At 43.1% G+C, this 27,397-nt stretch overlaps 3 protein-coding genes and 1 long non-coding RNA gene across 5 annotated transcripts; 2 read left to right on the top strand and 2 right to left on the bottom strand.

Annotated features, from left to right (window-relative positions):
- Window positions 1-78: 78 nt before the first annotated feature.
- fam117aa (family with sequence similarity 117 member Aa) lies at window positions 79-8,436 on the bottom strand. Its single transcript, XM_084371836.1, has 8 exons — window positions 7,928-8,436; window positions 6,321-6,466; window positions 3,645-3,740; window positions 3,341-3,454; window positions 2,553-2,669; window positions 2,178-2,403; window positions 1,882-2,056; window positions 79-1,411 (listed from the first exon to the last, which is right to left on the bottom strand). The coding sequence occupies exons 1-8, from the start codon at window positions 8,049-8,051 to the stop codon at window positions 1,198-1,200; spliced, it is 1,212 nt and encodes a 403-aa protein (XP_084227962.1). The 5' UTR covers window positions 8,052-8,436; the 3' UTR covers window positions 79-1,197.
- Window positions 8,437-9,755: 1,319 nt separating this feature from the next.
- Window positions 9,756-23,694, bottom strand: rundc3aa (RUN domain containing 3Aa). 2 transcript variants are annotated; one of them, XM_084372340.1, is made up of 11 exons: window positions 23,426-23,694; window positions 14,295-14,422; window positions 13,929-14,062; window positions 13,721-13,806; window positions 13,113-13,202; window positions 12,446-12,526; window positions 12,037-12,202; window positions 11,795-11,952; window positions 11,262-11,375; window positions 11,028-11,134; window positions 9,756-10,723 (listed from the first exon to the last, which is right to left on the bottom strand). In XM_084372340.1, exons 1-11 carry the CDS (start codon window positions 23,530-23,532, stop codon window positions 10,581-10,583), a joined length of 1,314 nt encoding a protein of 437 aa, XP_084228466.1. In that variant the 5' UTR covers window positions 23,533-23,694; the 3' UTR covers window positions 9,756-10,580. The 2 variants fall into 2 exon arrangements, with proteins under 2 accessions (XP_084228466.1, XP_084228467.1); XM_084372341.1 differs by having other exon boundaries at window positions 14,307-14,422; window positions 23,426-23,693.
- LOC311268609 lies at window positions 15,704-21,265 on the top strand. The gene is made up of 2 exons (XR_014623987.1): window positions 15,704-17,364; window positions 18,681-21,265. It is a non-coding gene; the product is annotated as an uncharacterized lncRNA (long non-coding RNA).
- A 1,052-nt stretch (window positions 23,695-24,746) lies between the features above and the next one.
- On the top strand, window positions 24,747-27,387 carry rnf113a (ring finger protein 113A). The gene is made up of 10 exons (XM_084370361.1): window positions 24,747-24,886; window positions 25,365-25,444; window positions 25,536-25,637; window positions 25,879-25,986; window positions 26,252-26,361; window positions 26,457-26,563; window positions 26,679-26,768; window positions 26,855-26,948; window positions 27,035-27,141; window positions 27,246-27,387. The coding sequence occupies exons 1-10, from the start codon at window positions 24,781-24,783 to the stop codon at window positions 27,311-27,313; spliced, it is 972 nt and encodes a 323-aa protein (XP_084226487.1). The 5' UTR covers window positions 24,747-24,780; the 3' UTR covers window positions 27,314-27,387.
- Window positions 27,388-27,397: the final 10 nt, after the last annotated feature.

Below are 27,397 nucleotides of genomic sequence, written 5' to 3'. Positions count from 1 at the left end.
TGCTTGGATTTAAAAAACCGCAAATCCACGTGTCAAAGGCGGCACACAACAACAAGAGAAAACCCCACAGGCATTACATGTTTTTGAACATCCAGGAATTCTGTTTTTTATTATTTTTTTCACAGTAGCAACAGCCTACTTAACATTTTTGATGTTTCCACACTAAAAAATATAAACAGAGTGGATGCTCGGGTCTGAGAAAACACTTTCTGACAAATAATACCTATTATTCATGAGCATCCACTTATTATCTTTACTATAGGGCATGTTTTTCAAGCAGTGTTGCATAGGATCATGCTGACAAGACAGTGTTTTATCCATTTGTAGAGAGGGAGTCAACCTCTTCCATAACAAACATTAACACTGTCTGGCCCGAACCACATAAAGAGGCTCAGATTGAACAAAAACACAAATTGTTTAAAAAAAACAAAAAACAAATGCAATAAAATTGCAACAGTTTGGTTAGAACAAGCCTGTGTGGGCAAGTAAAGCTAGTAAAACATCCATTCCTGCTTATAGATCACCAAAGTATAAACAGGAACACAAGTCAATTTCTTCAGTGAATACAAACATAGTATCACCAGCCTCATTACTCGTTACAAAGATACAAAAATATATATCTTCCTAGAAATGCATCTGTAGAAAAGTAGGCCATCAGAAACTACAGGCCAAACATATTTCTTTTCAGTCAACAAACCCATCAAGATTTTTTTCATCATTAAGTTGATGCTGAAAGTTCATCTAAATTTTATTCTTTACTAGGATGTCAATCAATAGTAAAGGATAGAAAGAAAGTAATGCTCAAGTTTTCTAAGTGCTTGGGTTTTTGACTCTGAACTCGTGAAAATGTCCCCAGCAGACTGCAGTCTTTGTCTGAATCACTGACACGTAACTAAAACAATGATCAGTTTTATCAAAAAACAATCAAAACTCAGTCAACCATAAAACTACAGTCCTGTAATCTAATTCATAGCCCATATGAGGAAATACTAGGCCAGTTTAAGTGCTGACAAGGTAAATATCAGCTGGATCCAAGCATCCTGCTGGAGAGTGATGAAATGCTCACAGTCACAAAGTCTCTTATTTTGATCACGGTGATCGTAGCACGTTACAGCAGTGATGAGCCAGGTAAACACAGGTATCTGTTGGCACCCCGCAGTGCGTATTAATCCTGAGACGCTCTGCTCGGATATCCACCTACTGCATACCCAGGTGCCTGGTGGGAGAGGCCTGACCTGGGCAGCCGGTGACTGGAGAGACTGACAGGCCGCGGAAGAGGAGGTCCATGGAGGGCAGGAGGGGCTTCAGGAGACTGACGGGGCAGAAAGCGGAGCCTCCATGGGGGGTAAAGTTGACTTTATTGGGGTCAGGGCAGGAGGGCTGAAGGAGAGGCTCATCCTGACAGGCAGAGCTGAGGGTGAAGAGATGGGGAGAATCAAATGTCAGAATGACATGGCGTAGGAGCACAATACCAGAAAGATGGCCGCAATAATTATTATTAAATAATCCTGTATTTTTGATTAATCAATTAACTGATTGGACTATATATATAAAAAAATGTATTTTCAATTTTATTTTGTGTAACCAACAGTTCAAAACACTCTGTTCAATTAAGAATGATATAAAACAGAAAAGCAGCGAGACACGTTTTGAAACTGGAACCGCAATGAATATTTGACATTTACTCTTGATGGAGTATTTAAACATCATTGACATTACCACAGACTAAGAAAAAGTTTGATCTCATCTTCATTTAGAGCTTTAATGATTTGCGATGTTGGGACCTGAGGGTTTCCACGAGCTACCTAACAGCTCTTTCTGGAATGCTTACATGATTATATAATTTATGGATGACGCATTGGTCTAAACAATGTGACTTACAACGCCTCCTCGCATACTCGTACTCGCTCGCAGCCTTCCGGTGGCTCGCGCTGGAAGGAGCAGGTTTTGCTGGGGTGAGGAGAGGACGAGCAGGGCTGCATCAGAGGAGGATCCAGTGCAAATGAAGGGAGCGACGTCGACGGAGATGGACACAGGGTCTCACAGTCCACCGGCTCTGTGGGGAAGGGCGTGATTATCCAAACTTTTATTAAAAACACCATAAAAAATACATAATAAAACTATATCTATATATATATCTGTATCTGTTTAATACAGTTTAAAGTGACAACACTAACCTGGATGTCCCATGGCACAGGGAGACTGTGATGGAGACAAAAGAGATGGGTTCAATGGACGTGGGGAATTTGAAGGTGACAGAAGCGATGGATCTAGAGGACAAGGGGACTGAGGAGGAGAGAGGAGAGAAGGATCCAGAGGGCCGGGGGAGGGCTCACTCTGAGAGCCACTGCTGCATCTCTGGGCAGGGACAGGGGCCCTGTGGCCATCTGGGATATCCAAAAGCTGGAATATTCAGGAAACAAGTGATCAGTAGACTGTTTAAAGCAAAAGGCAATCATACATTAAAATGTTCCAGACTTGCTGCTGTTTACATTATACTAATCTTGAATTTGCCTCTGCCTTCACTAGCTGTAAGCACTCAGTGGTCTAACCTCATGTTGATCCTCAGGTTTCTCAGAAACAAACACCTCCTCCAGCTCCAGGTTCAGGCCTTCAACGCTACGTCGCAGCCGTGGAGCTAGTCTGTTCAGCGGCATCAGGGGCATAGTCTGCACAAAGTGTCAAACACAGGCAAATGCAGTGAGAATGTGTTTGAATGTGTTTCTTTATTTGTGCACAATTGTGGCAATGTGTCTTGATTCATTCTGCCTGTATTTGAATTGTGCGACACATGTTGGATGGAAACCATTTTATGTGCTGGTGTTGATAGACACACTCTGTCGATGGTAATTTGGAAATAGGGTGACTTATCATAAATCCTCGTCACTGAACGAAACAGGTTTCACCTGTCTTGTTGTATTGTCTTTGGTGCACAGCCCTGAGCGCTTTTCTGCGTTTGTTCTTTGTTTTACTGAACACCGAACACGCTGCTGCTGGTTACTGAATTACTTTACATATGCAAATATATTCTTTGATTTTGCTTTTTTGTATTATTTCTTTTTTATCAATATCTGATGCCTGCACTCCCAATGTCTGCCTGAAGACAGGCACAGTATGATATGCCGGTTTCAAATTGTCTTTCTGTGACAGCATGTCAGTAACAGAGGAGCTTTGATGACAGCAGTTCCTAAGAAAAGCACCAGTATTTTTATATCCCTGTTACTAAGCTCGCCCTAGTTTGCCTGTGGAAGACACTGTGGCATCAGTAGTACTCATGGAAACTTTGCTCTTTGTGTCGTCACCTCACATGTCATCAAAAGACAAAAGGGCAGTGGGCTACCTGAGTGATGCCTGCTGCATGACCTGCCGGCAGGGGGTGGTGGGGGAGCTCGTATCCTGCCGAGGGAGGGGCGTGGCGGGAGCGCTTCTGCAACTGGTGCCTCAGCTTGGCCACCTGAGGGCAGAGTGGAGATGAAAAATGAATCAGGAGCCACCATATTTCATTCTAAAAAAAGCGAGAGGTTACTCACTTTTTCCCTCGGGGGCAGTTAATGTTTAATACGATCAGTGGGAGGGTGTGTGAAAGAGTGAGAGACAGAACAACTGATTAATGAACTGCTATAGTGATGAACTGAATAACTTGCCTCCCTCAGGTGCTCTGCACTGCCCCACGACGCCGAGCGCTTATGTCCGCTGCCGCTTCTCCTTCCTCGGGTCTCCTCAGCCCAGGAACTTGGAGTCTTCGAAAAACAAATTATAACAGTGAGGTGAATAAAGAGGCCAGTGTTTGTCTATCAAACCTTTGGCCGCTGTGGAAGAAAATAGCCTTTTATGGCTGAAGTTCAGGCTGACCTTTTGGAGGGCTCTTACATTTTCTGTTAAACCCAGTGAACTCCAATCAACACAACAACTTGAGAGTACAACTCAGAAGTGGAGCCCCACAGCTGTCTTGCACACCTGCCCCACAACAGCTGTACGGAAGAAGGCTACGAGAAAACCACTCTGAGCTGCAAAACAGCCCCGCTTCCACACACGCATAAGAAAACATCCAAACCACATCATTGTAAAGACTATAAATACAGTGCAAGCATCAGCATTCAACACCTCAGTGCACTTACACACACACACACACACAGTAACCCTGTTATTCACAAAGTCACGTACTGTAGAGGAAAAACAACGAAGACAAACAGGGAGACTTTTTTGTGCACTTCTTCTTTTGTCAGTCACAACTCCATAATGTCCTACTTCCACTCATGACCGTACCGATTTCTTCACATTGACTCTCGATCTTCTACCAGGGGGAGTCTGGTTGACCGCTCCCGGCTGCTGTTTGGGAGCCGACGACTGGCAGTTCATCATCACCAAGCTGAGCCGACCCGCAGGATCAGATAAGTTCTGGTGCCTCCGCAAGTCAACTGCTTCACACACTTACAATCTGATCCACTCACTGGTGTCCGTGCCATTCACGAGGCAGCTAACGTTACACACTGTCACGCAGCTCTCACTGCCCGCAGTGTGGCTATGTCATGGTTTTCCGTCCCAAAAATACAACCCGCTCTTTAGGTATCTGCCTCACGACTCAGAGAGATCCTACTGGCGCCATGAATGCCGGCAGGAAACCCCTGACACCATCTTCTGCCCTCGACTCGTACGCGGTCCATTGCCTGGCTAAATAAGTCACAACGCAGTAGGACTCTGTGATACAGTGACATCGGTGTAGAGTTACAGCTCCCAACCCCCCATCCAATCATCCAAAACATGAACAGGGGGATCATGGGACACAAACCTATAAAAAGACTCAAAGGTAGCAGACTATGTGGTCTGGTATGGCTGGTGTTTCCAGCTTGGGCGTCTCATTCACGCACATTTAATTCCTGTTTGCGATGTGGCCACAATAATAGGAACAGGGCTGCACCTAATGATTATTTTTATTATTTATTAATTTCTCAATATACAGTAGAAGAGTGAAGAGGTCTGTATAAAAAAATAAATGTTTCACAATCGTCCTATGATTTCTATTCTTTTATGTTTATGATGAACAGGGATTGTTAATTTAATTATACGAACTACTGAAGGGATCCGACTAAACTAAACTGATTGATTAACTATTTCAGCATTTAAAAAGGAAACTTTTATTTCAATCTGCTAAAAAAAAAAGTTACACATTTCTTGTTCGGACTGTTGATTCCATTTTTGTGGTCAAAGTTAGTGTTGCTTTGGGATTTCATGGTACCATGAAGTTGTTTTAACATTGATTGATTTACTGCTTTATCATAAAATCAACACACCAAAAAGCACAAACAATTATTTATTTGTTTTCGTGTGAATCGTTTGTGTGCTGATTGGTGTGTTGATCGATTGCTGCTTGCTGTGCAACCAACTGACCTAATATTGTTTTGTCTGCGCCCAACTGTTGCACACATCTGAAAAATTACAACACGATTAAAGAAGGTGAATTACATGTTTAGTTGTTATTCTGTGAACAATTGTTTTGGGAAATGTTGCACATAATTAAGTATTTATTAATAGGTATATTGTGTTTATATGCGTTACTATAAGTGACATTCTTTATGTTTGATAAATAGTGATGTCTTATACCATCTGATCATGTTATAATCTCAATAAATAAATCCACAGCAGTGAATTCCGTTGCAGATTTGCAGGGAGCTGCACTAATAGGCCTTATGAAGAATAAAGGAGCAGCGAACAATCAGTTATAGCATCTCAAATGATGCAGAGGAACTCTGGCAGAAGGAGCTGCTGGGTGGGGTGGCGGCGGTGGGCATGTGTGTGTGTGTGTGGTTTGAGGAGAGTGCTGGGGGATGGGGTGTCTGTATAATGAGGTCAGGAGGGGTCTGTTCCTCACAATGGAGGCAAAGGGGGTTCGCTCGGGTTTAAACTGTGTCAGGAGCGAAGACGAAGCTGCGGAGCTTGGCGATGTTAGTCGGGGCTTTGTGCACTAGTTAGGAGCAGATACAGTCGAGGGGGGAGCGAGGGGAAAAACAGAAGAGTTTTAAGAAGAACAAAAACGACTATTTCCAGTTGGCTGCCTTCTACCCGCAGCGTCGAACTGGAACCACCAGACACCTGCAGAGACAACATCTGATATCTTGTCCTCTATAGAAGTCCTTATACAAGAGAAGCAGAGAAGAGGGGCATTCGGTCTCCTTTCTTTCTGCACGAAGCAACAGGTTTTATGGGAAAACTGCTCTAATGCCGGCTCAGTAATAACTGTCATTCATCCGGCCCCGGTTTTCTTTGATTACAGTAATTACACCGACAAATTCAACAGTGTAATGATATACATTAATATTCACCTGCGTGGCTTTGTCGTTGACACAGGTAACAGCCGTGCTCTCCGCCTCTTTGGGCCACTGTCCCTGCAGATATGGTCCAACGATGGTGTCCAAAGAAAGAGTTCGGCGGATGGTTGGCCTCGGCGGGCGAGCAGACGTCTTGTCAGCTTTTGGAAACAGAGATAAAACACATTAACTGAGTTGTGCAAGCAGTACTTGTCAAAACAATGTCTGTCTAGCAGAAACTCGTGCCTGTGTGATCATGTTTAGCAACCCTGTGTGTGACATCCATGTGTAGAGAAACTCCCTTTAAGGAGGCTAAACAGTGTTTTAACATCAGTGGTAGTTGTTCACAAAATTGCTCCCAGGCTTCCTCCTCAGAGTTGTATGTGTGTGTGTGTGTGTGTGTGTGTGTGTGTGTGTGTGTGTGTGTGTGTGTGTGTGTGTGCATGTTGGCAGCTCTTTGTAATCTCTGGCAGGTGTGGACCATGCCTTTGACCTGGAGCAAAGCCATCCAGCTACACAACACGGGCAACCACAGGATACAAGTATACCGAACGCAAACTCACACACACACACACACACATTATGCTGTTGTTGCAGGGTAAACAGGATGTATAAATAAACATCACTACATACAGATGTGACTTTCATGGGATAGAGTTGAAGAACAACACAAACAAAGACGCCTTTAAAGCTGCTGCTGTGTTAGCATGAAGCAGGCAGCAGAAATCCCTCAGGTCAGAGTGCAAAGGGGCGACTGAGAGTCCAAATAACATTATGAGAAACAGTGTTGTGTTTCAGGGTTAGCTGCCTGCATTGTTGACTTGCTCATAGCATGTTGGAATTGTACTTTTTTTGAGTCGGTTAAGTCAAACTGAGGCAGTTTGTTTCCTGGAGTAGCATGAGAAGCACGGCTTTCATGAATAAACACTGTCATCAGATCAAGCCTGGCTCTTTAAATCTTTAAACTGTGGTTGTACTTTTTGAATAAAGTTCAATGTGTAATAATTTCCTTAAGAGCAAAAGTTAAACAGATGTATTCAAAAAGTCATTCTTTGGTGATGACCTGGGGCTGATGTTAAGGGCTGCAACCAACTATAATTATCTGCATCACTGATTAATCTGCTGATTATTTTCCCTATTAACAAATTAGTTGTTTTGTATAAACTTTCCATCACATCGGCCGTCACAGCTGCTCAGAGCTCCAGTTTTTAGTTAAACCATGGGTCCAAAACCTCTAAATATTGAATTTAAGGCAGAAAAAGGCAGCAAATCATCTTACTGGAGAGGCTGGAACACACAAATGTTTGGCCTTTTTCTTAACAAAAGATTAATCGGTTCTCAAAATAGTTGCTGATTCATTTTCTGTCTGCCCTGCTCTATTTTGTGATACAATAAAGAGAAAGAAGTGACAGAAAGTCTCATTAGTTGCACTTTTAAACACCCATCATCCATCACTGGAAACATGCTTTATAAGTCAGATAATGAAAATAAACTTTTCAGCTCTGGACCACATGGAAGTGAATGCAGATCACCCCCTCCTCCTCCTGCCTGTGTGTGTGTGTGTGTGTGTGTGTGTGTGTGTGTGTGTGTGTGTGTGTGTGTGTGTGTGTGTGTGTATTTACCCGTCTTGACCTCTCTGCAGAGGAGGGCTGAGCCCCTCTGGAGCTGGTATGGGACCGTGGCTCTGAGGGGCTGCAGGCTGGGGTTGCTGCACCCCCGAGGTGCTGCTCCACTTCTGCCCGACATCCCCCACTCACTCCGCTTATGAAAACACACACACACACACACACACACACACGCACGCACGCACGCACGCACTAACACACACACACACACGGCTCAGCTTTTCCTCTTCGCGTCGTTCTCTGCAACTCTTTCTGCCCACATTCAGTTCACCCACAGCGGTGATCCCCGGCTCTGGTCGGGCCTCCTGTCGGGCACCCAGCTTTCTTTTGTGATGATGACCATGATTTTAGTTGCGTCTTCACAGCTTCACCCTCGGTGTTGAAGAAAAAAGTGTGGACGAGCTGAGTGAGCTCGCACAGATCAACGCATCTCATGAAATTACGCACTCCGTCATGCTGCGGTGTGGAGCTGGAGACCGCGCACTGCCGCTTGTTCACGCTTTTCTGCAAAGTGACAACACAACAGCACAACCTGTGCAACTATCTCGTGTAGTATATCATTCCAAGGGAGGGCGATCTGGTTGGCTGCTGCAGAATACTACTGAGCACCCATTGGTTATCGCATCCATCTGTCTCCTGAAGGGAAACCCCTCCCAAAACTTAAAGCTCCCGTCCACTTTGTTGAGATTTTTTGCCCCCACTGTGCAGAGCATATCCCCCTCCTCCTCCCTTCAAGCCCACGTCCAGACCCCGGGGTCTATTCACACTGGATATGTGCGTGTGGTCTCTTAAGTGTGGTTCAAGGACCCCTAAGGTCACTACAGAGGCTCAGAGGGGCCAAACTTCCCCTTTAATATCTTTTGATGTGGTATTCAGAGAAAAATGGTCTCTTTCCCCTAAGTGTCTTTAATGTATTTCTCTAACTTATTTTGTGCATGACACAGTTTTTTTTTTTTTTTTAATTAGCTTTTATGTCTTGAAATCACTGCTTTAAAGGAATAGTTCACCCAAAAATGAGAATTGAGTCATGATCTTCTCACCCCGATGGAAAGTCAGGTGAAGTTTTGTCATCAGCAAAACATTTCTGGAGCTTCAAAGCAAAAACAGCATTGCAGCATTCTCCTTAACACCTGAAGCATATGGGAAAAAAACAACAAAAATACTACCCACGTGTACCAGGTTGTAGATTCATCTAAAATAACATGAAATAAAAACTTTAATCGCCATTTTGGTGTCATGAATACAACGCTGTTGCTCTGTTGGCTGCAGTTGAGCGTGGTGATCTCTGAAAGATGCAGTGGTTAAGAGAGAAGCAAGCCAGATCCCCAGTGAACAACATGGCAACGCTCTTCTATGCTGCATCAAAAGGGCATCAGTCAATATCAGTAAGTAGAGAGATCATGATCAATCAGCTGCAGCAACTGCAGGAAAATGAAAAGGTCATACACTTCAGCGGGGTGGATGCTTGCAATTTGGCTGAAATGTCACTAAAAGAATATTTTGAGTGTACAGTCCATCCTGGTCTAGTTGGTTTTAATAAGATTTCATAATTAAGCTAATCTTGTTTTTCCCTGTAAGACCTTCAGGTTGTTCTTAGGAATTAATGAGCCTTCTAGGCATTCGTTCAATACATTACACTACGTACTGTTACACCACAAGATGGAGCCAGAGCTCATGTGAACCCCTGCTACTAGCTACTCAACCCAGCATCTTCATAAACTTCTTGCTTTGGGACCTTTTTTTATAATCACTTGTCATTCTGTGTTTCCAAAGATCCATAAATAACTCCCCAGCATGTGTTGTGATCTAGACAAACAGACACCCGTAATGGAAAAAGGCAGTTTATTGCAACGCAAAACAAACAAAAATCACCCGATGTATGCGTGTGGAAGCAACATACTGCTGTATTCGATAAAATGAGATAAATGAACATATGTAGTAGCTAAAGATTTGATAGATTCAATAAATATCTGCACAGATCAAAACAAACAGTGTTTGATTACTCAAGCAGGAATGATATGCACTTTCAGGGGCGACAGACCCCGGACACCATTCAGTCACACACAAAACATACTTCTCAGTGTCACTGTAAGGACAATCTGTAGAAACCCCTCCTTTACTTTATACGGATAATCTGTATCTCTTAAAATCATCATCACAACTCTCTTTGCAAGTGGCTGCATCCAAAGAGCTGCATGTGCTGTTTTGGTTTACATTTTGACGAGAAAATAAAATAAAAAAAAAAAAGGCCAAGGCTGCACAAACACACAGACAATGCCATTGGATGAATACTAGTATTCAAATAAGGAGCAAAATGGGAAAACAATTCAAGGAAATAAGTGGATGCATTGGAAAAGGTCTGACAGGAGTTTGCAGAGGAACCGGATGAAGGGATTCACAGATAGTACAAAGTGGTTGTGGCAGAGTGAGAGAGAAGAGTCGAGCGGATAAGGCGAGGAGAAGGGAAAGAACCAGAGGAGATGGATCCTTTCAGCTTCATGATGCGTACAAAAATCCAGAGATGGTGTCACGACTTTGCTGTTGTATGTTTTCATGGAGCTGTTGATGGTGGGAGCAGGGTTTTGGTCGGGTATGGTCAACGCAGCATCACCAGGCAGACAGGCTGGGGGCTAAATCTCTTGTTGGGCTCCTAACTGGGAGAGAGCGCGGGGCTTGGTTCAGTGCTGATGTTGACCAAACACTCGCTGGACTTCAGGCTGGCCAGGGACTTGGAGCTCGGTAAAGAGGCCAGAGAGCCACACAGGCCCAGCATGGAAGGAGTGTTGTCTTTTCCTACAGAGAAAAGGCAGAATAAAACTGAGCCTCTAATCATGCATAGCTCAAGCTGCCCACGTGAAACACCATAAACAGACATCAAGCGTGCCTTTGTATGAGCATCTATACACATGCATGGGTGGCTTCCTCTGAAAGGCTTTTATGCAGTAGTGGAAAGAGTGCAGAAATATTCCTACACAAGCAGAAATGTTCCTTTACTACTGTGTTTTCTGTAGTATATGATACAAAGCGAATTTTAAACAGATTCAGGAAAAGTTAAGTTACTTGCAGTGAATGCAGACGCAGTGAAAAGTATATTTACCTGCTGAGGTCCAGGCAGCATCTCCGTTCTGCCTCCCATCGTTCTTCTGAGAGTCCGAGTTCAGACTGACTTCAGCAGAAAGTTGCTCAAAACTGTGGAAGCTCCTCCTGAACAGAAACACCGTCATGACACAAATACCGTAAGCATCTGCATCTCTGTTTTCATCTTCTGTGCATTATAGCATCACAGGACATCTATCAGTATAAATAAATAAAAATAAAATAGAAAGCTAACCTGCGGAAAAGCTTGACATCGCCCTGGTTGTTCGTGATGGTGGACCACTGGTTGACCAGTGGGATGGACAGATCTTTAGCCAGATGGGAGGAATCACAGGGCATGAGGGCAGAGCTGCATGAAGCACAGAGTACAAATAACTTAAAATCAGAAATAATGATTTTAATTTGAGCAAGCAAATATGTGCCTGAATGTTGAAATCATATGTGTTGGAGTAAAAGAAATGTGTAACCTCTTAATGAGTGTTGCCTTATGAACAGGGCATAATCACAAAATCACATCTGCATCAAGTTTTCAGTTTCTTCACCTCTTCTATGTGGTAACATAAAGTAGGTTTATAGACCAACAAATAAATGTCGACTGAGGAAAAGTTTCCATCTTAATAAGAACAGTTTCTGTTTGTGAAGTTATTTTAAATCTCCAACTTTAACTCTAAATCCAGACAGGATATTGAGTGATGAGGTCTGGAGCTCAGTTGGAGCTTTTGAATCAGGCAATTCAAAGTTTGCGTGTGTGTTCTTGTGCTTTCTCACAGTTGCGCCTGCAGCTCCAGCACGATGGCCTCCAGTTCGTTCTTCTCCTGTTGGCTCTGGACGTTCAGCTCCTCCACCTTGGCTCTTAGACACTTGTTCTCCGTTTCCACGTTCTTCAGCTGCGACTCCCGCAGGCGCACCAGCTCCTCCAGGTAACCCTGAGGATGAAAGTGAGGATTTGATTGTAGAAGCCCAAACTGAGCGTCAGGATTTACTCCATGTTAGCGGTTGTGGGGAGTCACCTTCTGGGCATAGACGATCTTAAACCTCTGCTCCATCTTGCGGCACTTGTTGCTCCAGCTCTCCTCGTCAGTCACCAGAGGGATGTAAGGGTGCTCTGGGACGCTCTCCTCGCTGTTACTGCTATCCACACTGCGGCGGTCATCCTCATCACTCAGGTAGTCGTAGCTGAACAGCAGAGAGGCGTTCATGCACACCGAGATTGCAACAGTATGAGATTTTCACGGTACGATAACCATCACACACACTAATTAAGGGAGAGTTTCATACGGTAGATAAGCAAATGTAAACAGCATGTTAATTGTCAATTTTCATACCACAGTAACCTTGACAATGGTACACCACTGCAACTCAAATGCACACACACGTAATGCTAAAAGTAGAGTGACATCTCAGCGGGGTCAGTCTCACCTCTGAGTGAACTTCAGATAGGGTGTGTAGTCAATCACAGCTGGGGATTTCCCATCCAGAGTCTCCCCCTTCAAGCAAAAGCTGCACAGAAAAGGAGACAAAAAAACACAACAAGATTTGTAGGAAGATTGAGTGACACAAGCATGATGATTGTGTACATCATCAGTTAAAGTCAAAGTATTGAAATGTAATATGAAAGCCACATGTTTAAAAAGGTTTGTGCAGCTTTATGTGTACACAGTGCGAAGAATATGTTTAAATGTTTAGCTTTATACTGTTTCTATGTCACACATACTTTCAGCTACATAATTGATAAAGAAATACATTAAACATGAGAAAGTACTTATCACGATGTATTATTCATGAAAACATACCATCTACTAATACCTTAACAGGGCTACTACACATCGGAGATGGGACTCCACATGAGGTCGCAAAAGATTCATGACAGATATAGTGATGTGTTTAAAAATAAAAAGGTATTAAAGATCCATTTGAACTCCTAAAATACAATATGCTATACCCAAATTCATATATATCTAATTTATATAAGACACTTTAATAGCTAACATGTATATGTCACATACCATTTTACAAAAGGTTGGGGTGTACTAGCGTTATGTACTCCTCCACTGAAACATTCTGTGTGTGTCTGCAGAGTCTTCACCTGAAATCAATGGCACTCAGTCCAATCAGCATGCCAGTCAGGACTGTGGCCTCCTCTCTCAGCATAATGGCTCCTTCATCGTAGAACCTCCTGTCAGGTGAAGCAGGATTCATTTCTTTCAGATATAACGGCCCAGACAAACTTAACACCAATGACCAAATGTTGCGTCATGTCCCCTGTGTCTCAGCCAAAAAAGCTGCACTTGAACACACCGAAAAGACTACAGCCGATGCATTCTGCACCTGCGTGAGAGGCAATTACTCTCATGGATAGTACAGCTATTGGCTCAAGTGGCTTTCCCTTTCTTTTTTGGTTTCTCTTCTTGTGCACTGATTTGCTTAGCTGAACAGCCAATGAAAGTGATTTCTCTCACCGACGGGATCCACTACCAATTGTAGCCACCAACAAGGGCCGACATTTGGTGTGATACAACAGTGATTCTACCTACAGCCAATTAAAACCAGATTTTATAGTATGTTTGATTCTGTGGTGCAAATAAAGTAATCCCTTTTACTTTTACAAAGCCACAATAAAAGGTCTCTTAGAATCAAAATGTAAGTGAAATAAACAGAAATTTGTGGATGGTCCCTTTAAATCATGAGCCTGACCTGGTTGTTCTTGTGTCCCTCAGAGCAGTGGATACATATTCAGACAGCCGTTTCTCCATCAGCGCTACTCGAATCCACGCACGCCCCTGTGGGACAATGTAAAAAGTGAGTAGGAACAGAGGGCCTTCTTTGCTGCTCTCCCTTGCGATATCCCACACGCATACACACTCGTCGACATGCGCACAATTCTGCATACAAACACCCTTGCCTTGGCTCGTGATGTGCTGATGTTCTCTATGTTTTCGATGCTGGCGATGCAGTTGTTCTGCACCTTGCTGCATGCCAGCCGGATATATTCCCAGAAACTGCGCTGTCCATCTGAGCTGAACCAGCTTCCTGAACCTGGTCCGAGATTAAAGCACAGCAATAGATCATTTTACTCGGACGACGGCCCAAAGTGTTAGCCTGCAACCATGGCAACAGTAGAGCTAATTTTGCAGTCATCAATTGTGCTTTTGATAATAACATTTTCTTTCATGGTTAAAGTCAAGAGTATAATCTCTGTTCCAGTTTCATATAAAATCCTACATACTAAAAGGTTTTTTTCTGGTTCATCCATCTTTTCCTGTGTTACCTGCAGTGTTACCTTTGAAGCGATGGCTGAGGATGTGCTCTAAAATGGCGGCAAAGTTAATAAACTCTTCGGATGAGTCATCTATGGGCTCTGCTGTGTACTTTTCTAGGAGAGTCTTTACAGAGAATCTGAAACAGAAGCACACAGAAATAGAGGAGTTAGAAAAACACAGGAAAATGCAATGGAAAAAAATCTACTTCTGTACCATGCATACGTGAAGGATTTGAACTTTCACTTGGTTGTGTGCTGCTCAAGGCGATGCAAAGCAGTCATGTACTGTACACAAGCAGACAAACGTACTACTGTATTTGAACGCTGCAACAATAGCAGGGAGGAGGGGTTTTTCTTTTTTTGGGAACCACGCCATCTTATCATACTGAGGTCACCCCAATTGTCTTGTGTACTGCACAATGTACCCCTTCAGTGCTTTGGCAGTGTTATCATGACAACAATACAATTAATCCCCTGTCTTTTCAGCCTTTGTGCACGCTGTGCTTCCAGGTCCCTTTGGGTCTCGTCTCTCTGAGGGACCGGCCAGCATCAAAGAATGATCAAATAATTCCCTCCCCCCCATCTTTACATGGTGGTCTGATCTATTTAGGGCAGCCGATACCGCAGCTTTAGTTTGGCTTTTGACCTCACACGCTCACCCTGCTGCACCCAGAGGCAGCATGCGGCTTGCATGTTAGGAGCCGGCATCCAGGCACGGGCTCGGGGTGACTGCCTCTGCTTCGATGGGCAACACTAGCATCACCGAGGGCAAGACTGCCCTGGCAGTGGGAAAAACCTCCATAGCCAGGGGAAAGACTACCGTCTCCATGGGAAACTCCTCCATCTTCAGGGGAGTGACCACCACCTCCATGGGAGACTCCACCATCCAAAGGCAAAAGACGACTGTGGCTCTGGGACGGGCCAGCTTCAGTCGGGGAACCACAACCACCTCCTTCCGCAAAGCCTTGATGTCCAAGCGCAGGAACACCTAGATGGAAAGGACGGCTGAATCTAAGACACCCAAAGCAGCCAAGCAGTCCAAAAAAGACTCTAACAATGAGTGGAAAACCACATTCTCGTCAAGCAAGACCTCCTTTACCAAAGGCACGGTTTCATTCCTGAGGACTAAGTACGCCATCTCCTGGGGCAAATCCTCCATCTCCTGGAGCAGAACCACCGTAAATTTGGGCAACACCAGCTTAGCGGTGGGCAAAACCTCTGTGACACGAGGGGAGACCACAAGCTCTCTCACCACGCTGACCTTCACCCATGGGACCAAGTCTGTGTCTGTGTTCAAAACCACCCTCATCAGGGGCAAAGAAACGCACAGCAACATCTACTGGGATTTTCACACATGATTCCTGCACACACTTACAAACCCAAGGATATTGCTATCTGGTCAGTTTTAGCAGGTCAGTAGTTATATAAAAAAAGAAAATTTAAAAAACAGCTGCTATGTTTGTGATCGATGTGTGTCAGGACTGCTACCTGTTTGCACAAGGTAACACATTCCCAAGTAAGAAGGTGCTAAGTGAGGTGCAGATCTAATGGGTTTGCAATCAAGAGTGAGATGTTCCAAAGCCATGCTGAGCGTGTTATGCAAATGTGACAGTGATGAGACGATGGTTTATGGTGCGTCTACTTGGCAGGGAGGGAAAGTGTGAAACAGCCGTGTGGGATGTATGTGGAGACACAAGAGAGTGTCTGTTTTTCATCAGCCCTATTCTTCCTGTATATTGTGCATGTACAGTCATCGACATGTCTTTGGTATAAATGTGGTATTTTTCTGCATCCTGATCAGATTGGTACCTGCATTTCCATAACTTTGCTGCCACAGAAACAGTTTTGAACTAGAAAACTGTAAAAGCTGGTTGATGTAACAATGCTTATAAAAGTAACATGTCTGAACACTGCTTGGCTTGATTGTTTTGTAAATAGATGTGAGTTTTTGTGGGATATTCCACGATCAAAACAACACAAATGGTAGATATTTAAGACTCAAACAGTTCAGCAAGGACACAAATGGGTAATAAACTGAAGGAACCACACCCATGTTTCAAAAGGAAGGATAACACCAATACAAGAGGGGTGCAATTAAAGCCTCGACTACATGTGGAGAACAGGAACACACTCATCCTTTCTATTGTCAAACTGACACGGTGCCACGTATGTCACATAAGGTGTATACAGTCGTACACAGAGGCTATGTCTTACAATCACAGGCTATAGGGAACAATGGCTCAGAAGAAAGTGATGTCACCACAGATTGCCCCCTTTGCAACAATGTGCCCTTCAACCGTCTGGTGTCGTCGTGGAGATAGGACAATCGCTCCACTGTCCCAGTCCCCCCAGATAGGCTGTGTCCACCTACGGCTGCCTCTGTCCATTCACAGGGACACATGGGTGGTATGTGGCCTTCCAGAGCCCACGTCGATCAGCTCAACGAAGGCATTATGTGACACGGGGGTCGTGCTATCCACGCTTAGCATTCTGGTCTGCTCTGGATTTGTAGCTGATGTTACTATTACTCCCGAAGGGCAGAGCAGGGTGTGCTGCATGAGTGTGCGATGCTTTGCGTCGAGTGAGCCCCAAACCCCGCTGTCGAATCTGGGTCAGGAAGACGAACGTCTCCTCAATGGGCAACACCAGCTTCACCGAGGGGAAGACGGCCTTAACCCTGGGCAACACCAGCATAAAGAGAGGAAAGAGCAAGCTTGCAATGGGGGGCTCCTCCATCACCAGGGGCAAGAGCACGACATCTCTGGGCTCCTCCACCATCACCAGCGGGAAGACCAAGATCTCGCTGGGCAGCGCCTCCTTCAGCAGAGGCTCCACCACCACCTCTTTTCGGAAAGCCCTCTTCCCCAAACGCAAGACGCTCTAGATGATAGGGGACCTCATTGCGGGGTGGGGGGAATGGCACAAAATGTCACAAGAAATCAGCACCATCACAGAGAATATATGGACAGCACTAGAGCATCTGCACAGGGTCTGTTCCAACCGAGAGCGATAACTGGATTAAATCTACTTTTGGACCTTTGACTTGTTTTTGGTCATGCCGGATCTATCAAGAAAACAGGTCAGTGGCATCTAACTTCTGCCTCATAATGTTATCTGTCGGTCAGTCAGGTGTCAAGGTATAACAGAGCTCCAGGATGTTAGGTAGGGATCCTGAGTTTGTGCTCTTCTTCCACCATGACCCACAAACTGTTTTTGACTAAACAAATCCACTTGGTAGATGGTGCCAGTTTGCTAGCAAGTACAAATATTGTATGTCGGGGAGGAGAATCACAATGGTTGTGACATTTCAGATCAACAAAGAGATCTTCTGTAGAACACACCTTTGACACGACTTCGACCTAAGAAATGTACTATTGTACTATTCTGTCAAAAACCTAGGAGAAAGAGTGTGTAGTGTAACGTGCATTATTTCTTGGTGCAGACTTCTGATGACCAAAACGTTTATCAAATCAGCTGAGACCTTGGATATCCACCAAGTGCCCCTGGTGGTTCCCAGGGCCCAGTATGGGAGCCACTGATTAATGGCCAAGCCAGGGGTTCCCAAACTTTTTCATGTCAAGGACTCCGACAATAGATGCACATTAGACCAAAGACCAAAGACAAGTTGAGAGGATTTTGTCTTAAGAAGTCTGAGTGATTATTTTTATTATTACGTAGGTTTGAAGGTAAGTTTTGATAATTAGTGATCAAACTAGAATCACTATAACTTATGATCAATCAGAACAGCCAACCTCGACTCTTTCCTTGTTGTTCCAACTTCCAAAAAATGTGATACAAGTTAAAATATTCTGTTCCTACTTTTGTTGGAGACCCCCTACTAGCCACTTAAGAGCCCCAGTTTGAAAACCACTGGGCTCAGCTCAGTTTGTTGATGTTATAGTCATAACAGAAGAAACTCAACCGCTGCTGGCCTCTCTGAGCGGATAAAGTGACAGCCTTATCTCGAAAGGAACACTACAGCAGATGATTGTACATTAACTGAAGTCCTTTGATCTGAAGGGGAATTGCTGGCGTGCCTCAAATGCAAATGGATGGAGTGGAATAGCAACATGCTCTTGGTACGATTTGACACTGAAAAACAACTGCAGGGCCTTCTGACAAGCTTCTTTTGTGCCCCCTCTCACTCAGCCTGGATCGCCGCCAAGCCCACTCCCAGCTCTCTTTAAATGCCCTCTTGTTCTCTTCTCTCACCCCTCTACTGTACTTGACAAGTGTGTTTGATCCACAGCACCAGCCAGGATAACCAAAACTACATTTATCAGCAGTGACACCCAACCTAAATACACACGCTTCACCTTAACTCTCTCAGCTTTTATTTTTCCCCTGACTCCTTTCTCTTTCTCTCTCCCTTCCCCTGTCTGTCTCTCTCTTTAGTCTTGGCATAACCAGCAGGATCAGATGACACAAGCCGACTCCTCGCTGGCCGCAGCATTGTGTAACACCAGCCAGTGCTGTGTTTATCGTCCAGGAGTGTTTGAGGAGACGTCCTGTCCTGTACTGGATCGGCACAAAAGGCCAAGAGAAAGAGTGCTGTTTGCTTTGAGGAATATTTAGATAAAAGTGATAATTTGGGCCAAATCAAAATAGATTTAATGACGACTGTAGATGCGACTACAGCAGGGTGTGTCTTCCTCTCACCGGCCCCCTCTGTGAATAAGTGTCCAGGCAAAGTGTTTCATGGTCAGAGGAGGTGTAGAGGGATTAATGTGGAAGATGGACAGAAAGGGTGTTGGGGTGAGAAACGATGAGAGTGTAAATCAGATGGTTGAAGCTGACAGAGGGGTAAAATGATGAATAACAGGGTGTCACAGAGAAACAGCTGGTGAGAGAGGAGATGAAAGGTGCCCAAATGTTTAGTCAAACCTACAGAAACTTCTGCTGATGTCACATACTTGATAGTGTTGGTAAGAGTGCAGCTTAGGAAATCAGCGAAAAAGCAAAAGAAGGCTGCACAGAAACTCAACTAGAAAATGCAGGTTCAAAGACTTGTTGACATTTCCTATTATTTCTCTACAGACTGGAACAGCAGCATCTGTTAGTGTTGTTCAGAGTTGAAAAAGCACAAAGATCCACCCACTTGCAGAAGCACGTCCACGAGACATGAATATGTAGCGTTGTTTACTACAGTACAGAACATTTTATTCTCTACTCGAGAGCCACGCCCCAGAGGAGCTCGAGATGCACCGCATCACATCGCCACGCTTCCTCCTTTCACTCCCTGTTCCTCTTGTTTACAGGAAGCAGCTGGAGGGAGAACGCCTCATACTTCAGATCTGTCAAGTCTCACTCATCTTATCTATGTTTTCTTAGGTTCACCGTGTCCACAGCAACACTGCTCCTCCAGGCACGGACGACGGCATGACAGCTCATAGCCAGACTACAGCAAAATAAACAGCAGATTTTAAAGATTACAGTGCAGCAGGAGGCCTATTAGACACATTAGCTTTTGGAGGAAAGATAAACAAAGTTAAAATGAAGACTGCAGACAGCCTCAGTCCTGCCACATTAAGATAAAACCTGCTGCTATTGGCAACAGCACAGAGATACAGCAGATCACGATGACACTGCTGCCACTGTGGACATGATAAATGTCAACAAGTCTCTTTTAAGACCATTTAGTTCTTCTGGATTTTCTGATGCTGTCGGGTAAAAAACATTGCAGCTCATATCGTGATTATTTTCATGTATTAAGTGTTCTTCTTAAGTTGCAACTTTTTCACCTGGCAGCAGTTTTTTCTTTTGTTGTTTTCTCTATCTTCTTTTCGAGTCTTGGTTTCAGTTTATCATGAGACAACTCTATTTAAGACCCCATGCAGAAAAAAGGTTCCCTGCGGAGGTGAAAATGTTTGATCAGGTTTTCCGTTATTATACACAAATGTCTATTGCTGTACATATGTGTGTCTGATTCAAATGGGCTCATTCTGTTAAGTACGACACTGTAAACAAGGAAACATTCGCCAAGTTTCTGTGCTTGGCTCTGGAGACCCGCATTATTCCAGATCAGGTAGACACACTTTCAAAAAAAAAAGGACTGTGATGGTTGTTTGTCTTTGTTATGACCCCCCCAGACCTGAAGAGAAACACAAGTCCCACAAAAAGACGTAACTTCATCAAACAAACTGTTGGGAATTGAAAATGTTAATCTGTGTGTGCTGATTGTATTTTAAACGTGTATGACGTGACAGCGAAGGGAAAAGAGGTCAGACTTTATATATATACACACATGTATTAGGGGAAAATAAAAGCTCGGCCTTGTGTACTAATCTAGCACTAACGTCAGCCAAGCTACTGTAGCCAGGCAGCAGCTCAAGCTGTGGAAGAAGCTGTGTCTCAGCAGCACGACAGAGCCTGGATCGTGTATCCTGCACCAACATGACGCCCAGCCTGCTTTCATGCACAGCCAGAGGCCCACTGCTGATTCAGGATCGCTCTCTAATGAGACTGTACGAGCACGCCTTTGACTACTTGAATCAACTCTGACCAGAACGGCATCAAGAGTGAAAAAAGAAAAAAGAAAAAAAAAAGGTCAGAAACATCATGAACGAGGAGATGCAGATCTGACAGCACCACAGACTTGTCTGGAAGAAGCTGCCCTCCGACTGAACCTAATCAATGTCATGTTGTTCATTAGAAAAAAAAAAACGGAAAGAAACTGTGTAGTAAGCATTACTGATGGAAAGCTGTTTGAGATTTATTTCTGCATTGTCCTGTGTGTTTGTAATTAAAATGCTTAAATGATTAAAACGGTCTTAGCTCGGTCCGGCCAAACTGAAAACAAGTGTTTTTTGTGCCCTCGCTAATCCTTCTCTGTGTTGTAAGTCCATTGTGAGAACTTTTCTTTCTTTGCAGACGTGCTATGTGTGACGTTGTGTGTTTTGCTTCACTGTACGTGTCACTAAAATGCACACAGCACCTTGGACAGAAAGGTACTGGAATAAAAACGCTTGATTGTGTGTCTATTTAAGAGTCTGGACTTTGTCTTTTTTTAGTTTTTGGGGACAGTTTATTTACTTTTAAACAGCGTCACATTCCCTGTGAAAGAGCCGAAGACAAAGATAGATTCAACGCTCTCTACAATACTATTTATGACTACACTCAATTTGCAATTCAAGACTCGTAGTAATGATACAATATACTTTATGAGAGCACGATAAACGTATCACAGTCAAGCTGTAATTTGCTTACAAGACTCTGGTTATATCACAGAATATCAAAATACTATAAAGCAAGATAAGGTCACTTTAAAGTTGCTTGAGGCAGAAATGATTCTCGACTCAATTCTCAACTGCAACTTGCTGTTTTTTCATAGTCTTCTATGGCAGTGATATGAATATGTTCATGTTCTTGACTGTTGGTTGGACAAAATAAGTTATTTGTAGTAGGGCTGCACATGATATATACTGCTTGAGCATCAACAGCCCACGCATTAGTCACATCGCAAAGTGCAATGTCAAGTGAGGCAAATTAACTCGGCACTTTCACATTTTTCAAGCGTTTTTTTTTTTTTAGCTGAACACTGAGCAGCACTTGATAAATATTAACACTGTTGTGCCTCGGTGGTTGTATTATGGTGACTTGTATTATGAGCATGCAAAGCAACAAGAGACAATAATAATACCTTTTTTTTTTTTTTTTCAGTTTTGTTCTAAACTATGTGAAGTTTTAACTATGACCTGCCAAGGGACTGCAGATGTTAGTTAGCTCTTAGCCCTCTACAAATAAAGATGAATTAAATTAAATTAATAATGGATATGTGTTTTCTGGAGTATCATTCATGACTGCAGTGTATTATAACTGAAACAAAAGGATTATTAAATCAAAACAATAATATTTTCTATGTATAGTCTGTTGAGAAACATTAACGGACCAAAATGCCACAAAACAAGAAAACATAATAACTTATATGATATTGATGAATCCATTAGAGAAAGTTTAGGCCTATAAAGAATATTTGTAGAAATGTTCCTGTGTAACTGATTTCATATTCATTTTAAGAAATAATATTGAAATTAAATGTAGATTTTAAGTTTATTCAATTATATATTATACTTACATTAGAGCAAGCCTATACATGAAGGGTAAAAAAATCAATTTGAAGGTCGCAAGGCTGATTTTTCTCTAAATTTGTGCCTTTTTGTGAAGTACTGGATACATTCACATCCCCTGGATCCCTGAACATCATTGAAATTAAGAAAAAATCAAACAGGCTCAAACAACAAAAGAGGTTGGAAACTACCAATTGAGATCACACTGAGACAGACAACAGATGACTTAAATGCCAATCGTGTGCAAAAACCCAACAACATGACACCGTGAAAGAAGCCTCATTACCAGCACGACAACATCTGAACACCAAACTGGGATCTGGTCGGGTAAATGGAGGGTTCTCTCTGCCCTGACCTCTCGTTACACCGTACAATACAGTCATATAAATACTGCACATCGCAGTCCATCAGCAGCCACAGTGCTGTGTAGGCTGAGGGAAGCTGATGGGGGGAGGAGTCCTTGCACTGCTCCAAATGCCCTTGTCCCACACAAGCACTCCACCTGACTGTGATGGAGGAAGAAACCTGCTGTTGGTCATTTTATTTTCCTTCCAGCTATATTCTAGGATTCACCATACTAGCTCACTAGTCTTATTTTTATCCTTAGAAGGTGCATTTATCAGCACAGACAGGAATCAAGCAGGTGTCTCAACCTGTTAAAATATGGGAGAGTTAACATAAATGTCACAACAAAGATATGATCTTTAAAGGTCACAGCAAAGTGCATCCAGGAAATGAAAAGGTTCAATATTTGGGAATATTATGAGAGGAATATTAGGCCTACATATTTTTTTCTACACAAGCGGGTGTGATGGCAGGGGTACGTGAAGGTGAAAAAGCACCTGCCTCCTCTTCATCGCTCACATTTCTAGAAATGTGTGCATCATTCTGCATTATAGTCTATTTATTTTTCATCCTGCTGCCATTGTTTCACCCGCAGGAATCAGCACAAGGACGAGCTTGTTAAATAAATATCCTCCATTCTGGTCATCTTATGGGAAACATGCAGAGCAGCGTGCAGGGACTGGCACTTGCAGATAATATACAGCCTGTCGACGGTGTCGTGATGTATACCTGCAAACCGTGATGAGGTTTTTTCGCTCCACGCCGACGCTCCGAGCAGACGCCTTTTTCGATGTCAGACCCATAGCCATTGCTGTCTGAATGCAGCCCGACTCCATCCAGCGGCGGCCCCGGGGCCTCTTCGGGATCCGTGCCCAGGCCAGGACCCCTCCCTCCCCTCCTGTGTCCTACAAACACCCGCTGTCCTCTGCGGGGAGCCGAGGATGCTTCTGCTGGAGGAGGAGGACAGGAAAGCGGCGAGCAGCGTCGAGTTAGAGATGATTGAATGTGCAGCTTCCGGTTAGGAGTTTCAAAGTAAAATGACTTTAATTTAAATGCATTTGTGATAATTGTCGAATAATGAGACTTTTATTTCCACATTTATTTCCGCTTTTGTTCAGCATACGTCATGCTTTTGGCACAGCTGAGAAACTAGTGGAAATGATGCCTTCACGTACACTCCTCAAAATGAGTTAGGCATATTGGCGCATTATATGCATGTGCATGGATATGCAATAAAAGTCAAATGAAATGTGTCGCATTATTTTTGGAGACCAAAAATAACCACAAAACACACAAAAATTCAGATACGTCAAGAATAAACAATCAAGTGAAACACTAACATATTCCAATACTCATTTTGAGTACTTTGTGTATTTTTGTATATATTCATACTAAATAGCTTTAAAGATGTCAATATAAAATGCTTTTCAGCATGCATGTTCTATCTCCTTATATTGACAGAACTGATGTTTTAACTGTTATGGAAAGTTCATATTCAAAAACCAAGAACAACGAATAAAGTTACCAATTTCAGACTTTTTTCCAATTGATGTGGACATTTTTAACACCAAATATATATTGTAGGCCTACATGGATACCAAACTAATTGATTAACTTTCTTATTCGACAAGGAAAATTGGTTAAACTGGACTTAAACTAAAATTCGAAATAAAGACAGAAATATATAAATGGCCCATTTTTTTTAAAATCAGTGTTAATTTATGTATATATTTACGTAATTATTTCGGTATTCTTCCCCCTTTGCATTTCAAGAGCACCTCCCTATTTATTTCCACTTGTCTGTATTTTCCCAGTACACATTTATGGACACTATAGCTAAGTCTATTATGGACAACTTATATAGACATGAAGGTATAACGTGCCGAAAAAACACATGCATTTATCTATTTATTTAATGTTTTAACATTTGAAACATGTTTTGGTTTTAGAATAATGTTATTATGGACAGCAGGGTTGGTCATTTTCCTTTTGACCAGCAGGAGGCGAGCTCGTATTGACGAGTATCCGAGACGGTAGAGGGCGCTGTGGGGAGAGTGGCTGTTTATTTATATACTACAGGGAAGATGGCGGACTCTGAGGAGCCAAAACCGGGACCTTGCACTTTTCTGTTCAAAAAATCGACCAAGAAGTTCGCTGGACGAAAGAGACAAGCAAGCGACAGCGACAAAGGTAGAAATGACTCATTTAACTCATGTTTCTGTTGCTTTTCGTGATGAGAATCCGCCGTGGCTTCGTCAACGGTCCTGAAATGGCAAACACAAATTAGCTTACAGTTAACGTCACTGGCACGTATTGGTTTGTTCTCGTATATGTGTCTTTAATAATGACATTTAACTAACGGATACAGCCAAACGTGTTACGAACGACGCAAAGATGATAACTACAGTTAAATTGTGGTTGTGTTGTTCAAATGTTTTTCACTGTTAAAGATGGTTACCTCATCTGTGCTGCGTTCGTGCTCCCTCGGACTTGCCATGTTTATGCAGCGTATATTTTTTCAGGTGTTCTTTAACAGCTTAATTATACTGAGAGTGGCTGATCTAATGTCAGCTATCACCACCCGAGGGCTTGAACGGTAGCGAGCTGTGAGTGCTTTCACCACTGATGGAGAACCACATTCAGACTTCATCACTGATTATTTTTCCAGATGGCAACAGTGATGAGGACCAGAGCTCTGTGGTCAGAAGAGCAAAGAAAGACTCCAAAGTCAACCCCATGATTCAAAGGGTACAGTAAAAACAATAACACTAGCTGTCCAAATCCATCTTGAGTTAAAAAGTGAGGTAAAAGCCTGACCCCTGGTTTTGTCCCTGTTCAGAGTAAAAAGGTGGAGAGAGATGCTTCACTTTCTTCCAGTGAAAGTGAAGGTGAAAAAGAAGACAAGAAGATCACTGTTGCCTACAAGTCCACACGTTCAGCAGTAAGTTAAGAATTTTCCTTCATGTTGTATTTTAAGAAGAAAAAAAAATTCCCAGCTACTCATTGGCCGAAAAATGTTCTCCATCTGTGTCCAAGTTTTTCCAAGCTGTGATGATTTAACTGTTTGTTTCTGTGCATTCGGTCTGTCGTGTCTTTGTGAAGCCACAGTCTCTTGGCTTGATGGAAGTACTAGAGAAATCTTTCTCACTTTCCCCTAATCTCTCTATCTTGCCCAAAAAAAGAAACCCGAGGGACCAGAGGACATGGGTGCAACTGCAACATATGAGCTGGACACAGAGAGGGACAAGGACGCTCAGGCTATCTTTGAGAGGAGTCAGAAAGTCCTAGAGGTAGGAGACAAGTGATGTTATTTTTGTCCCATTTTTGCAAAAAAGCTACAATTTTGTATACATTCATGAAGTTTTTCTCCTTTCATTTTGATATGTTTTAGTTAAATGTGAAGTATTGACATACTAGTATGTATATTGAAATATAACCACACCAAGTCATACCTGAAATATAAAATTGCGATTTGATTTTTGAGGAAAAGTAAAGTTCAATTATGCACCCAGTTTTTCCACCAAATCAATTTGAGGCCTTTTTCTCCTTCAACAGGAACTGGAGGGAAAAGAGGACGATAAAATCTACCGCGGCATCAACAACTACCAAAAGTTCATCAAGCCGAAAGATACCACCATGGGCAATGCCTCCTCTGGCATGGTCAGGTGAGTACTAAGGCAAGACGCTCTCCACCTGTGAATGCTTATATGTGATCAATTATTGTTGCTACATATCATCTTTTCTTCGACCCACTTAACAGAAAAGGACCAATCCGGGCCCCCGAACACCTCAGAGCCACAGTCAGGTGGGACTACCAGCCAGACATCTGCAAAGACTATAAGGAGACTGGTTTCTGTGGTTTTGGAGGTTGGTATGATATTTGTACCCTTAAAAAATCAGTCATCAGTTGAATGACTAAAACTGTTTTAACATCTAGAGTGTTCACTTTCGTGTCTCTCATGTTATTCTCTCCTGCTATTAGACAGCTGCAAGTTCCTTCACGACAGATCAGACTACAAACATGGCTGGCAGATTGAGAGGGAACTTGAAGAGGGCAGATATGGAGCCAATGGTGAGTTAAGGAGGAGGAAGAGGAGTTCATGTCAACTTTGTGTGCCTGCATTAGCATTTCCTGAACAATACGATGCTTTCATCTAGATGATGAGAACTACGAGGTGAGCAGTGATGACGAGGATTTGCCCTTCAAGTGCTTCATCTGCAGGGAGTCCTTCAAGAATCCCATCATTACAAAGTAAGCTTCTTTTCCTCTGCTTCTTCATTCCTCAGTGCCTCCGTTTTTACCAGTTGCTATTTAATAACCAGTCAAATTTCTCTCAGGTGCCGGCACTATTTTTGTGAGGCCTGTGCGCTTCAGCATTACCGCAAGTCCAAGCGCTGCTATGTGTGCAACACTCAGACCAACGGTGTCTTCAACCCTGCTAAAGGTAAGCAGGTTCTGTCATAAGCAGTTGGAATCAACTAATTCTAAGAAATCTTTGTGATGAATGAAGCTTAATGATTCCCTTCAATCACGTTTTCTTTATTCCAGAGCTGATGGCCAAGATGGAGAAACGGGCCGCTGCAACGGACCAGCCGCCATCAGATGAGGAAGATTAGCGACATCTGAACCTTTTCAGCCCTCCCCTTATGTGTTTGTCCGTGTACATTTGGAATAAAAAACATTTTTTTTAGATAGTCAGC

The sequence above is a fragment of the Pagrus pagrus genome (assembly GCF_965226575.1).
Source record: "Pagrus pagrus genome assembly, chromosome: 13".
Taxonomy (NCBI): Eukaryota; Metazoa; Chordata; class Actinopteri; order Spariformes; family Sparidae; genus Pagrus; species Pagrus pagrus.
The sequence above is the reverse complement of the archived record's forward strand: the minus strand, read 5'-3'. Positions and strand labels throughout refer to the sequence as shown.